This window comes from Salvelinus fontinalis, unplaced genomic scaffold, assembly GCF_029448725.1.
Source record: "Salvelinus fontinalis isolate EN_2023a unplaced genomic scaffold, ASM2944872v1 scaffold_0080, whole genome shotgun sequence".
In the NCBI taxonomy this organism is placed as follows: domain Eukaryota; kingdom Metazoa; phylum Chordata; class Actinopteri; order Salmoniformes; family Salmonidae; genus Salvelinus; species Salvelinus fontinalis.
In genome coordinates this window covers 485,531-500,524 of record NW_026600289.1, presented here as the reverse complement: position 1 = coordinate 500,524, position 14,994 = coordinate 485,531, and the positions used below count along the sequence as shown (strand labels likewise).

Sequence of the window (14,994 nt, the reverse complement as noted above, 5' to 3'; positions counted from 1 at the left end):
GATCGGAATCAGGAAACTAAGAGTTGGTTTAAACAGATCTGAATCAGGATACTATGAGTTGGTTTGAACAGATCTGAATCAGGAAACTAAGAGTTGGTTTAAACAGATCTGAATCAGGATACTAAGAGTTGGTTTGAACAGATCTGAATTAGGAAACTAAGAGTTGGTTTGAACAGATCTGAATCAGGAAACTAAGAATTGGTTTAAACAGATCTGAATCAGGACACTAAGAGTTGGTTTGAACAGATCTGAATCAGGAAACTAAGAGTTGGTTTGAACAGATCTGAATCAGGAAACTAAGAGTTGGTTTAAACAGATCTGAATCAGGAAACTAAGAGTTGGTTTAGACAGATCTGAATCAGGAAACTAAGAGTTGGTTTAAACAGATTTGAATCAGGAAACTAAGAGTTGGTTTAAACAGATCTGAATCAGGACACTAAGAGTTGGTTTGAACAGATCTGAATCAGGAAACTAAGAGTTGGTTTGAACAGATCTGAATCAGGACACTAAGAGTTAGTTTGAACAGATCTGAATCAGGACACTAAGAGTTAGTTTAAACAGATCTGAATCAGGAAACTAAGAGTTGGTTTAAACAGATCTGAATTAGGAAACTAAGAGTTGGTTTAAACAGATCTGAATCAGGAAACTAAGAGTTGGTTTAAACAGATCTGAATCAGGAAACTAAGAGTTGGTTTAAACAGATCTGAATCAGGAAACTAAGAGTTGGTTTAAACAGATCTGAATCAGGAAACTAAGAGTTGGTTTAAACAGATCTGAATCAGGAAACTAAGAGTTGGTTTGAACAGACTAAGAGTTGGTTTAAACAGAACAACTTTTTTTTTTGGAGCGAGCGGTCGCATTTGCATTCGCGGTCGCATTTGCATTCGCTCTGCAGGTAGTATAACTTTTCATTTCATTTTCATTACATTTCATTACATTTCATTATAGTACAACGGTTTAATTTGTCTAACCTTAGCAATTTCTTCTTAGCTAGCTACTTAGCCGTCTGTGTATAAAAGATAATTGCGTAATTATCGTATTCCGTCGTCTATCGTAGTCCACACTTATCTGCCCAGCAGCTAGCAAACGTCCACCGAATAGTAGTATAAACTTTTCATTACATTTCATTATAGTACAACGGTCTGATTTTCATTTTCACTACAGTACAACGGTTTGATTTGTTTGATCTTAGCTAGCTACATAGCCGTCTTTGCATCAAACATAATTGTGTAGTTATTGAGGTTCGCCAGCCAGCTATTTTCGCCCTAACACAACGCAACGTAGCAAACACTGCTAGCTAGCCAGCTTGCCACCGAATAGCAGCATTGTAGAAACGAGTGCATTACAACGGAACGACTTGATCAGTGTAGTGTTGGCTGACTACACAGTTGTCTTTGCTATCTTTGATTTGTATTTGTTCGATCTTAGCTAGCTACTTAGCTGGCTCCATAGCCGTCTTTGTATCGGTGATACTTGTGTAGTTATCAAGGTTCGCTGAGGTTCGCTAGCCAGGTATTCTCGCCCTAACGTAACGTAACGTAGTCAACCCTGCTAACTAGCCAGCTAGCCACCGATTAGCAGCACGGTAGAAACGATTACATTACAACGGAACGACTTGACTTGTGTAGTGTTAGCTAGCTACATAGTTTTCTTTGCTATCTTTTTATCTAAGATAATTGTGTAGCTTTGAGTAATTATCGGTTAGCTAGCCAGCTATTTTTCGCCTGCCGCGCTGCCGTCCTCCTACCTAGCCAACACTGCTAGCTAGCCAACTTCTACCGAATAGCAGCACTGTAGAAACTTACACTACAACGGGACGACTTGATTAGCGTAGTGTTAGCTAGTTGTCTTTGCTGTCCTTGTATCCATGATAATTGTGTAGTTTAGAGAAATTTAGTGAAATTGTCGAGGTTACCTAGCCAGCTTCACTTTCAACAACGTAGCCACTGCTAGCCAGGCTACTTCACCAGCCAGCAGTACTATATCATTTTAGTCAATAAGATCTTGTATTTTATTTTTATTTTTTTGCAACGTAAGCTTAACTTTCTGAACATTCGAGACGTGTAGCCCACTTGTCATTCTAATCTCCATTGCATTAGCGTAGCCTCTTCTGTAGCCTGTCAACCATGTGTCTGTCTATCCCTGTTCTCTCCTCTCTGCACAGACCATACAAACGCTTCACACCGCGTGGCCGCGCCCACCCTAACCTGGTGGTCCCAGCCCGCACGACCCACGTGGAGTTCCAGGTCTCCGGTGGCCTCTGGAACTGCCGATCTGCGGCCAACAAGGCAGAGCTCATCTCAGCCTATGCGTCCCTCCAGTCCCTCGACTTCCTGGCACTGACGGAAACATGGCTCACCACAGATAACACTGCTACTCCTACTGCTCTCTCTTCGTCTGCCCATGTGTTCTCGCACACCCCGAGACCTTCTGGTCAGCGGGGTGGTGGCACCGGGATCCTCATCTCTCCCAAGTGGTCATTCTCTCTTTCTCCCCTTACCCATCTGTCTATCGCCTCCTTTGAATTCCATGCTGTCACAGTTACCAGCCCTTTCAAGCTTAACATCCTTATCATTTATCGCCCTCCAGGTTCCCTTGGAGAGTTCATCAATGAGCTTGATGCCTTGATAAGCTCCTTTCCTGAGGACGGCTCACCTCTCACAGTTCTGGGTGACTTTAACCTCCCCATGTCTACCTTTGACTCATTCCTCTCTGCCTCCTTCTTCCCACTCCTCTCCTCTTTTGACCTCACCCTCTCACCTTCCCCCCCTACTCACAAGGCTGGCAATACGCTTGACCTCATCTTTACTAGATGCTGTTCTTCCACTAACCTCATTGCAACTCCCCTCCAAGTCTCCGACCACTACCTTGTATCCTTTTCCCTCTCGCTCTCATCCAACACTTCCCACACTGCCCCTACTCGGATGGTATCGCGCCGTCCCAACCTCCGCTCTCTCTCCCCCGCTACTCTCTCCTCTTCCATCCTATCATCTCTTCCCTCTGCCCAAACCTTCTCCAACCTATCTCCTGATTCTGCCTCCTCAACCCTCCTCTCCTCCCTTTCTGCATCCTTTGACTCTCTATGTCCCCTATCCTCCAGGCCGGCTCGGTCCTCCCCTCCCGCTCCGTGGCTCGACGACTCATTGCGAGCTCACAGAACAGGGCTCCGGGCAGCCGAGCGGAAATGGAGGAAAACTCGCCTCCCTGCGGACCTGGCATCCTTTCACTCCCTCCTCTCTACATTTTCCTCTTCTGTCTCTGCTGCTAAAGCCACTTTCTACCACTCTAAATTCCAAGCATCTGCCTCTAACCCTAGGAAGCTCTTTGCCACCTTCTCCTCCCTCCTGAATCCTCCGCCCCCCCCCCCCCCCCCTCCTCCCTCTCTGCAGACGACTTCGTCAACCATTTTGAAAAGAAGGTCGACGACATCCGATCCTCGTTTGCTAAGTCAAACGACACCGCTGGTTCTGCTCACACTGCCCAACCCTGTGCTTTGACCTCTTTCTCCCCTCTCTCTCCAGATGAAATCTCGCGTCTTGTGACGGCCGGCCGCCCAACAACCTGCCCGCTTGACCCTATCCCCTCCTCTCTCCTCCAGACCATTTCCGGAGACCTTCTACCTTACCTCACCTCGCTCATCAACTCATCCTTGACCGCTGGCTACGTCCCTTCCGTCTTCAAGAGAGCGAGAGTTGCACCCCTTCTGAAAAAACCTACACTCGATCCCTCCGATGTCAACAACTACAGACCAGTATCCCTTCTTTCTTTTCTCTCCAAAACTCTTGAACGTGCCGTCCTTGGCCAGCTCTCCTGCTATCTCTCTCAGAATGACCTTCTTGATCCAAATCAGTCAGGTTTCAAGACTAGTCACTCAACTGAGACTGCTCTTCTCTGTATCACGGAGGCGCTCCGCACTGCTAAAGCTAACTCTCTCTCCTCTGCTCTCATCCTTCTAGACCTATCGGCTGCCTTCGATACTGTGAACCATCAGATCCTCCTCTCCACCCTCTCCGAGTTGGGCATCTCCGGCGCGGCCCACGCTTGGATTGCGTCCTACCTGACAGGTCGCTCCTACCAGGTGGCGTGGCGAGAATCTGTCTCCTCACCACGCGCTCTCACCACTGGTGTCCCCCAGGGCTCTGTTCTAGGCCCTCTCCTATTCTCGCTATACACCAAGTCACTTGGCTCTGTCATAACCTCACATGGTCTCTCCTATCATTGCTATGCAGACGACACACAATTAATCTTCTCCTTTCCCCCTTCTGATGACCAGGTGGCGAATCGCATCTCTGCATGTCTGGCAGACATATCAGTGTGGATGACGGATCACCACCTCAAGCTGAACCTCGGCAAGACGGAGCTGCTCTTCCTCCCGGGGAAGGACTGTCCGTTCCATGATCTCGCCATCACGGTTGACAACTCCATTGTGTCCTCCTCCCAGAGCGCTAAGAACCTTGGCGTGATCCTGGACAACACCCTGTCGTTCTCCACCAACATCAAGGCGGTGGCCCGTTCCTGTAGGTTCATGCTCTACAACATCCGCAGAGTACGACCCTGCCTCACACAGGAAGCGGCGCAGGTCCTAATCCAGGCACTTGTCATCTCCCGTCTGGATTACTGCAACTCGCTGTTGGCTGGGCTCCCTGCCTGTGCCATTAAACCCCTACAACTCATCCAGAACGCCGCAGCCCGGCTGGTGTTCAACCTTCCCAAGTTCTCTCACGTCACCCCGCTCCTCCGCTCTCTCCACTGGCTTCCAGTTGAAGCTCGCATCCGCTACAAGACCATGGTGCTTGCCTACGGAGCTGTGAGGGGAACGGCACCTCAGTACCTTCAGGCTCTGATCAGGCCCTACACCCAAACAAGGGCACTGCGTTCATCCACCTCTGGCCTGCTCGCCTCCCTACCACTGAGGAAGTACAGTTCCCGCTCAGCCCAGTCAAAACTGTTCGCTGCTCTGGCACCCCAATGGTGGAACAAACTCCCTCACGACGCCAGGACAGCGGAGTCAATCACCACCTTCCGGAGACACCTGAAACCCCACCTCTTCAAGGAATACCTCGGATAACGCAATCCTTCTGCCCCCCCCCCCCCCCCCCCCCTTAAAAGATCTAGATGCACTATTGTAAAGTGGCTGTTCCACTGGATGTCATAAGGTGAATGCACCAATTTGTAAGTCGCTCTGGATAAGAGCGTCCGCTAAATGACTTAAATGTAAATGTAAACAGATCTGAATCAGAAAACTAAGAGTTGGTTTAAACAGATCTGAATCAGGAAACTAAGAGTTGGTTTAAACAGATCTGAATCAGGAAACTAAGAGTTGGTTTGAACAGATCTGAATCAGGAAACTAAGAGTTGGTTTAAACAGATCTGAATTAGGAAACTAAGAGTTGGTTTAAACAGATCTGAGTCAGGAAACTAAAAGTTGGTTTAGACAGATCTGAATCAGGAAACTAAGAGTTGGTTTAAACAGATCTGAATCAGGAAACTAAGAGTTGGTTTAAACAGATCTGAATCAGGAAACTAAGAGTTGGTTTAAACAGATCTGAATCAGGAAACTAAGATTTGGTTTAAACAGATCTGAATCAGGAAACTAAGAGTTGGTTTGAACAGATCTGAATCAGGAAACTAAGAGTTGGTTTAAACAGATCTGAATCAGGAAACTAAGAGTTGGTTTGAACAGATCTGAATCAGGACACTAAGAGTTGGTTTAAACAGATCTGAATCAGGAAACTAAGAGTTGGTTTAAACAGATCTGAATCAGGACACTAAGAGTTGGTTTGAACAGATCTGAATCAGGAACCTAAGAGTTGGTTTAAACAGATCTGAATCAGGAAACTAAGAGTTGGTTTGAACAGATCTGAATCAGGAAACTAAGAGTTGGTTTAAACAGATCTGAATCAGGATACTAAGAGTTGGTTTAAACAGATCTTAATCAAGAAACTAAGAGTTGGTTTAAACAGATCTGAATCAGGATACTAAGAGTTGGTTTAAACAGATCTGAATCAGGAAACTAAGAGTTAGTTTAACCAGATCTGAATCAGGAAACTAAGAGTTAGTTTAACCAGATCGGAATCAGGAAACTAAGAGTTGGTTTAAACAGATCTGAATCAGGATACTAAGAGTTGGTTTGAACAGATCTGAATCAGGAAACTAAGAGTTGGTTTAAACAGATCTGAATCAGGATACTAAGAGTTGGTTTGAACAGATCTGAATTAGGAAACTAAGAGTTGGTTTGAACAGATCTGAATCAGGAAACTAAGAATTGGTTTAAACAGATCTGAATCAGGACACTAAGAGTTGGTTTGAACAGATCTGAATCAGGAAACTAAGAGTTGGTTTGAACAGATCTGAATCAGGAAACTAAGAGTTGGTTTAAACAGATCTGAATCAGGAAACTAAGAGTTGGTTTAGACAGATCTGAATCAGGAAACTAAGAGTTGGTTTAAACAGATTTGAATCAGGAAACTAAGAGTTGGTTTAAACAGATCTGAATCAGGACACTAAGAGTTGGTTTGAACAGATCTGAATCAGGAAACTAAGAGTTGGTTTGAACAGATCTGAATCAGGACACTAAGAGTTAGTTTGAACAGATCTGAATCAGGACACTAAGAGTTAGTTTAAACAGATCTGAATCAGGAAACTAAGAGTTGGTTTAAACAGATCTGAATTAGGAAACTAAGAGTTGGTTTAAACAGATCTGAATCAGGAAACTAAGAGTTGGTTTAAACAGATCTGAATCAGGAAACTAAGAGTTGGTTTAAACAGATCTGAATCAGGAAACTAAGAGTTGGTTTAAACAGATCTGAATCAGGAAACTAAGAGTTGGTTTAAACAGATCTGAATCAGGAAACTAAGAGTTGGTTTGAACAGATCTGAATCAGAAAACTAAGAGTTGGTTTAAACAGATCTGAATCAGGAAACTAAGAGTTGGTTTGAACAGATCTGAATCAGGACACTAAGAGTTGGTTTAAACAGATCTGAATCAGGAAACTAAGAGTTGGTTTAAACAGATCTGAATCAGGACACTAAGAGTTGGTTTAAACAGATCTGAATCAGGAAACTAAGAGTTAGCTTAACCAGATCTGAGTTGAAAAATCATAAATCAATCATGAATAAAAATGAGTGAGAAAGTTACAGAGGCTACAACAAAACATACTAACCTCTCACCATTACCAATAACAGAGGATACAACATAACATACTAACCTCTCACCATTACCAATAACAGAGACTACAACAAAACATACTAACCTCTCACCATTACCAATAACAGAGGCTACAACATAACATACTAACCTCTCACCATTACCAATAACAGAGACTACAACAAAACATACTAACCTCTCACCATTACCAATAACAGAGGCTACAACAAAACATGCTAACCTCTCACCATTACCAATAACAGAGGCTACAACAAAACATACTAACCTCTTACCATTACCAGTAACAGAGACTACAACAAAACATGCTAACCTCTCACCATTACCAATAACAGAGGCTACAACAAAACATGCTAACCTCTCACCATTACCAATAACAGAGGCTACAACAAAACATGCTAACCTCTCACCATTACCAATAACAGAAGCTACAACAAAACATGCTAACCTCTCACCCTTACCAATAACAGAGGCTACAATAAAACATGCTAACCTCTCACCATTACCAATAACAGAGGCTACAATAAAACATGCTAACCTCTCACCATTACCAATAACAGAGGCTACAACAAAACATGCTAACCTCTCACCATTACCACTAACAGATGCTACAACAAAACATATTAACCTCTCACCCTTACCAATAACAGAGAATACAACAAAACATGCTAACCTCTCACCTTTAACCTCAAATATAAGTTGACATTCTCTACTGTCACCTTATATGAAACATTCTATCTCAAATCCAAAATGCTGGAGCATAGCACCAAATGTAAAACTGTAAGCTTCACTGTCCAAACACATATGGTGTGGACTATGTGTGTCTGGTAAACACATGTGGTGTGGACTATGTGTGTCTGGTAAACACATGTGGTGTGGACTATGTGTGTCTGGTAAACACATGTGGTGTGGACTATGTGTGTCTGGTAAACACATATGGATCTGGTGTGACAAAGTTTATATTTGTATTAGTCAAGCTGCCACTTTCCATTACTGAGTGTCTTTAGGAGCACAAGACCGGATGCTCCCTTTTTAGTCAGACAGTCAGCAAGCTGCTACTTTGTGGTCGACCAGGAAAACAGCTTTGATGAGTCTTTTGGGAGTTGTTTAGCAGCCAGCTCCTCTAAACCTCTAGCCACTAGATGAGTCTTTTGGGAGTTGTTTAGTAGCCAGCTCCTCTAAACCTCTAGCCACTAGATGAGTCGTTTGGGAGTTGTTTAGCAGCCAGCTCCTCTAAACCTCTAGCCACTAGATGAGTCGTTTGGGAGTTGTTTAGCAGCCAGCTCCTCTAAACCTCTAGCCACTAGATGAGTCTTTTGGGAGTTGTTTAGCAGCCAGCTCCTCTAAACCTCTAGCCACTAGATGAGTCTTTTGGGAGTTGTTTAGCAGCCAGCTCCTCTAAACCTCTAGCCACTAGATGAGTCTTTTGGGAGTTGTTTAGCAGCCAGCTCCTCTAAACCTCTAGCCACTAGATGAGTCTTTTGGGAGTTGTTTAGCAGCCAGCTCCTCTAAACCTCTAGCCGCTAGATGAGTCTTTTGGGAGTTGTTTAGCAGCCAGCTCCTTGAATCCTCTAGCCACTAGATGAGTCTTTTGGGAGTTGTTTAGCAGCCAGCTCCTTGAATCCTCTAGCCACTAGATGAGTCTTTTGGGAGTTGTTTAGCAGCCAGCTCCTCTAAACCTCTAGCCACTAGATGAGTCGTTTGGGAGTTGTTTAGCAGCCAGCTCCTCTAAACCTCTAGCCACTAGATGAGTCTTTTGGGAGTTGTTTAGCAGCCAGCTCCTCTAAACCTCTAGCCACTAGATGAGTCTTTTGGAAGTTGTTTAGCAGCCAGCTCCTTGAATCCTCTAGCCACTAGATGAGTCTTTTGGGAGTTGTTTAGCAGCCAGCTCCTCTAAACCTCTAGCCACTAGATGAGTCGTTTGGGAGTTGTTTAGCAGCCAGCTCCTCTAAACCTCTAGCCACTAGATGAGTCGTTTGGGAGTTGTTTAGCAGCCAGCTCCTCTAAACCTCTAGCCACTAGATGAGTCTTTTGGGAGTTGTTTAGCAGCCAGCTCCTTGATTCCTCTAGTCACTAGATGAGTCTTTTGGGAGTTGTTTAGCAGCCAGCTCCTCTAAACCTCTAGCCACTAGATGAGTCGTTTGGGAGTTGTTTAGCAGCCAGCTCCTCTAAACCTCTAGCCACTAGATGAGTCGTTTGGGAGTTGTTTAGCAGCCAGCTCCTCTAAACCTCTAGCCACTAGATGAGTCTTTTGGGAGTTGTTTAGCAGCCAGCTCCTCTAAACCTCTAGCCACTAGATGAGTCTTTTGGGAGTTGTTTAGCAGCCAGCTCCTCTAAACCTCTAGTCACTAGATGAGTCTTTTGGGAGTTGTTTAGCAGCCAGCTCCTCTAAACCTCCAGCCACTAGATGAGTCGTTTGGGAGTTGTTTAGCAGCCAGCTCCTCTAAACCTCTAGCCACTAGATTATTCTTTTGGGAGTTGTTTAGCAGACAGCTCTTCAAAACCTCCAGCCACTAGATGCGTATTTTGGGAGTTGTTTAGCAGCCAGCTCCTCTAAACCTCTAGCCACTAGATTAGTCTTTTGGGAGTTGTTTAGCAGCCAGCTCCTCTAAACCTCTAGCCACTAGATGAGTCGTTTGGGAGTTGTTTAGCAGCCAGCTCCTTGATTCCTCTAGCCACTAGATGAGTCTTTGGGGAGTTGTTTAGCAGCCAGCTCCTCTAAACCACTAGCCACTAGATGAGTCTTTTGGGAGTTGTTTAGCAGAAAGCTCCTCTAAACCTCTAGCCACTAGATGAGTCTTTTGGGAGTTGTTTAGCAGCCAGCTCCTCTAAACCTCTAGCCACTAGATGAGTCTTTTGGGAGTTGTTTAGCAGCCAGCTCCTCTAAACCAAGGAAGTGGCACCATGTAGACCAAGGAGCTCTCCAAACAGGTCAGGGACAGGGTTGTGGAGAAGTACAGATCAGGATTGGGTTATAAAAAAATATCTGAAACTTTGAACATCACACGGAGCACCATTAAATTCATTATTAAAAAATGGAAAGAATATGGAACCACAACAAATCTGCTAAGAGAAGGCCGCCCACCAAAACTCACGGACCAGGCAAGGAGGGCATGAATCAGAGAGGCAACAAAGAGACCAAAGATAACCCTGAAGGAGCTGCAAAGCTCCACAGCAGAGATTGGAGTATCTGTCCATAGGACCGCTTCAATCCGTACACTCCACAGAGCTCGGCTTTATGGAAGAGTGGCCAGAAAAAAAGACATTGCTTCAAGAAAAAAATAAGCAAACACGTTTGGTGTTCACCAAAATGCATGTGGGAGACTCCCCAAACATAGAGAAGAAGGTACTCTGGTCAGATGAGACTAAAATTAAGCCTTTTGGCCATCAAGGAAAACGCTATGTCTGGCGCAAACCCAACACCTTCCATCACCCCGAGAACACCATCCCCACAGTGAAGCATGGTGGTGGCAGCATCATGCTGTGGGTTTGTTTTTCATCGGCAGGGACTGGGAAACTGGTCAGAATTGAAGGAATGATGGATGGCACTAATGTAGGGAAACTGTCCAAAAAGATATGCTGTGGACTATGTGTGCCTAGTAAACACATGTGGATCTGGTGAACAGTTATCACTTGTTGACCAACTACAGGAATACTGACCTCAGAGTCTCCAGTTTACAGTGGGGATTCCCCAGTCCAGCAGAGAGTAGCTTCACTCCTGAATCCTTCAGGTCATTGTTACTCAGATCCAGCTCTCGCAGGTGTGAGGGGTTTGACCTCAGAGCTGAGACCAGAGAAGCACAGCCTTCCTCTGTGACTCCACAGCCTGACAGCCTGACAAAGAGATCATCATGACTTCACAAACACACTGTTCATTTAACACCAGTAGTGTAGAAGGACAATGGCAGATGCATTTTGTTTATTCTCTCAAACAACATATAGATTCATCTTCCATCTCCTAGATGGATGGTCACATTGTTATACTAATGTGGAAATCAATGCACTGATTCAATATGTTATTCAATATAATATTATACACATATTATTGTGCATATTTTTCTCTAAACTGAATATTTCTTCCTGATGATTAGTTCTTATATGTAATTGTATTTACTCACAGAACAGCTCTGGAGGCTTTGACCACTGGCAGCAGCCTCAGAAGACCTTCCTCTGATCTGGAGTATTTCTTCAGGTCAAACACATCCAGCTCCTTTTCTGAAGTCAGCAACACAAAGACAAGAGCTGACCACTGTGCAGGTGACAGGTTGGGTTTTGAGAGACTTCCTGAGCTCAGGTAGCTTTGGATCTCCTCCACTAGAGAATGGTCCTTCAGTTCATTCAGACAGTGGAACAGATTGATGCTCCTCTCTGGAGAGGGATTTTCCCCGATCTTCTCCTTGATGTACTTGACTATTTCTTCATGGGTCTGTGAGCTGCTTCTTGTCTTTGTCAGTAGACCTCGTAAGTGCTTCTGATTGGACTCCAGTGAGAGGCCCAGAAGGAAGCGGAGGAAAAGGTCCAGGTTTCCCGTCTCACTTTGTAAGGCTTTATCCACAGCACTCTTGTAGAAAGTAACTTCAGGCTCGTCGTTTGTTTGCAGTTTGTCCATTAGATTCTCATTGTTGTTGATGAATGAGAGGAACACATATACAGCAGCCAGAAACTCCTGAATGCTCAGATGAACAAAGCAGAACACCTTGTCCTGGTACAGCCCACATTCCTCTTTAAAGAGCTGTGTGCACAATCCTGAGTACACTGAGGCTTCATTGACATCAATGCCAGCCTCTTTCAGGTCTTCTTCATAGAAAATCAGGTTGCCATTCACAAGCTGTTGAAAAGCCAGTTTTCCCAGTGACAGAATGCTCTCATTATTCAAGTGTGGACCTGTCTCTTCTTTCCCAATATACTTTTCATTCTTCTGTTTGGTATGAAACACCACAAGGTGTGTGTACATCTCAGTCAGAGTCTTGGGCATCTCTTCTCTCTTATGTTTCAGCATGTGTTCAAGGACTGTTGCAGAAATCCAACAGAAGACTGGAATGTGGCACATGATGTGGAGGCTCCTTGATGTCTTTATGTGTGAGATGATTCTGCTGGCCAGGTCCTCATCACTGAATCTCTTCCTGAAGTACTCCTCCTTCTGTGGGTCATTGAACCCTCGTACCTCTGTCACCTGGTCAACACACCCTGAAGGGATCTTATTGGCTGCTGCAGGTCGGGTAGTTATCCAGAGTAGAGCAGAGGGAAGCAGATTTCCCTTGATGAGATTTGTCAGCAGAACATCCACTGAGATTGACTCTGTGACGTCCCAACAGATCTTGTTCTTCTGGAAGTCTAGGGGCAGTCGGCACTCATCCAGACCATCAAAGATGAACAGAACTTTGTACTTTTCGTAGTTGGAGATTCTTGATTGTTTGGTTTCCATTGAAAAGTGATTGAGAAGTTCAATGAAAGTGTGTTTGTCCTTTTTCATCAAATTCAGCTCCCGGAAAGGGAATGAAAATACAAATTGGACATCCTGATTTGCTTTTCCTTCAACCCAGTCCAGAATGAACTTCTGCACAGAGACTGTTTTTCCAATGCCAGCGACTCCCTTTGTCAGTACAGTTCTGATAGGTTTGTCTTGTCCAGTTAAAGGTGTGAAGATGTCGTTACATTTGATTGCAGTCTCTGGTCTTGCTTGTTTCCTGGTTGTTGTCTCAATCTGTCTCAGCTCATGTTCATTATTGACCTCTCCTGTTCCACCCTCTGTGATGTAGAGCTCTGTGTAGATCTTATTGAGAAGTGTTGGGTTTCCTTGTTCAGCGATCCCCTCAAATACACATTGAAACTTCTTCTTTAGATTAGATTTAAGTTCACGTTGGCAAATCACAGCAAGCTCATCTGAATCTAGAAATAACACAGAGGATATTAATATTACGTCTGTTTTAATGCCTACAGTATTGTAGGACTGTTATAAAGTTTTACATTATAATAATTTATTCTCTTAACTGACTGTATAAATGTGTAAATGTTTTCATAATGCATTAGAGACTGGTGTGACTGATTATATTATTATTGGTATTATTGATGGTATTATTAATGTTGTCTCTCTCTCTAAATGAATCACCACAACACATCCCTGTTGCTACTTGATGAGGTCACTAGGTGTTGTGTTAAAGCTGCTACAATATCATTGAGTTACACAGCTACTTTAGCTGTACTTTAGCTACAGCTTTTAAATGTTATAAAACAGCATTCAACATGAGGCAGACAGATCTTACATTTCTCCAGTGTGTCAGCAAGCTCCTTCTGGTTCATTTTCCTCAGGACGTGCAGTGTGATCTTCAGAGCCCCCTCTCTGGCACTGCTCTCCTGCTTCTCATCTTCAGCATCCACCACTTCCTTATCCTGCTTCTGACTCTCAAAGCCTTCTGGGAGTTCTGGACTAAGAATCCTCTTGAACATCTTCAGCTCGTTCTTCACAAATGTAATAATATTCTCTTCAAGCAACTGAAATAAATAAAGTAAATAAGTTAAGCAAGAGACTAAATGCTTTCTCATTAACACATTAATTAATGATTGACAGATCAACTTTATTTGAGGTAAACAAAAACAAATGTACATAACAGGACCACATACTCTGAATATGGAGGCCAGGTCTGTTTGATGACTCTGGGAAGACTGACCACTGAGAATCTCTGACTCTGATCTCTCCTGTTGGTTTCTGTGGACAAAACATGAGATTACATCTCCTCTTCCAGGGAGTATACACACACACACACACACACACACACACACACACACACACACACACACACACACACACACACACACACACACACACACACACACACACACACACACACACACACACACACACACACACACACACAGGGAGGGAATTGTTGTGTTTGTTTAATATTGTTTTAGGACTATGAAAATGGACAAAATGATTAGCCTATGGATTATGAAAACAACAAAAAGAAAAGGGAAAATTGGGAGAGGAGAAATGACTAGACAGTGTTGTGTAACTCACTGACCATGACCCATGAGTTCTTCTTACCTTTGTTCAGTAGAAAAGTCTCCCTCTCTAAACTTTAGAGGTTCATCCATAGACAGGTCACTCTTCATGGACACACAGCTGGGTACAGGGGAGGCTGGTCTCTCCTGCTTGATTGGACTTCAACACAACAGAGACAAACATTACATCTCTCATCTACTCTGAGCTCAGATGGGGAAATATAAGAAGTGTTTCATTCCAAAAAGCTATATATCCATTTTCAGGAATGTTCGTAAATTAGCTTTTATTGTTTAAATAAGTTATGTTTATGTTAAGTTATTTGCTAAATGAGGAGGTGGCACGTGGGTACCTGCTTCTATAAACCAATGAGGAGATGGCACGTGGGTACCTGCTTCTATAAACCAATGAGGAGATGGCACGTGGGTACCTGCTTCTATAAACCAATGAGGAGATGGCACGTGGGTACCTGCTTCTATAAGCCAATGAGGAGATGGCACGTGGGTACCTGCTTCTATAAACCAATGAGGAGATGGCACGTGGGTACCTGCTTCTATAAACCAATGAGGAGATGGCACGTGGGTACCTGCTTCTATAAACCAATGAGGAGATGGCACGTGGGTACCTGCTTCTATAAACCAATGAGGAGATGGCACGTGGGTACCTGCTTCTATAAACCAATGAGGAGATGGAACGTGGGTACCTGCTTCTATAAACCAATGAGGAGATGGCACGTGGGTACCTGCTTCTATAAACCAATGAGGAGATGGCACGTGGGTACCTGCTTCTATAAACCAATGAGGAGATGGCACGTGGGTACCTGCTTCTA

The 14,994-nt window shown here is 44.1% G+C and overlaps 1 protein-coding gene across 1 annotated transcript in view; it reads right to left on the bottom strand.

Moving 5' to 3' along the window:
• Positions 1-11,279: 11,279 nt before the first annotated feature.
• Positions 11,280-14,994, bottom strand: part of LOC129842956 (NLR family CARD domain-containing protein 3-like) — a 101,176-nt gene continuing 97,461 nt past the window's right edge. Inside the window, exons 3-6 of the mRNA XM_055911676.1 lie at positions 14,211-14,327; positions 13,787-13,871; positions 13,429-13,657; positions 11,280-13,054 (exon numbers count right to left, since the gene is read on the bottom strand). Coding sequence (XP_055767651.1) covers positions 11,280-13,054; positions 13,429-13,657; positions 13,787-13,871; positions 14,211-14,327 — 2,206 coding nt within the window. The remainder of the gene's footprint in view (positions 13,055-13,428; positions 13,658-13,786; positions 13,872-14,210; positions 14,328-14,994) is intronic.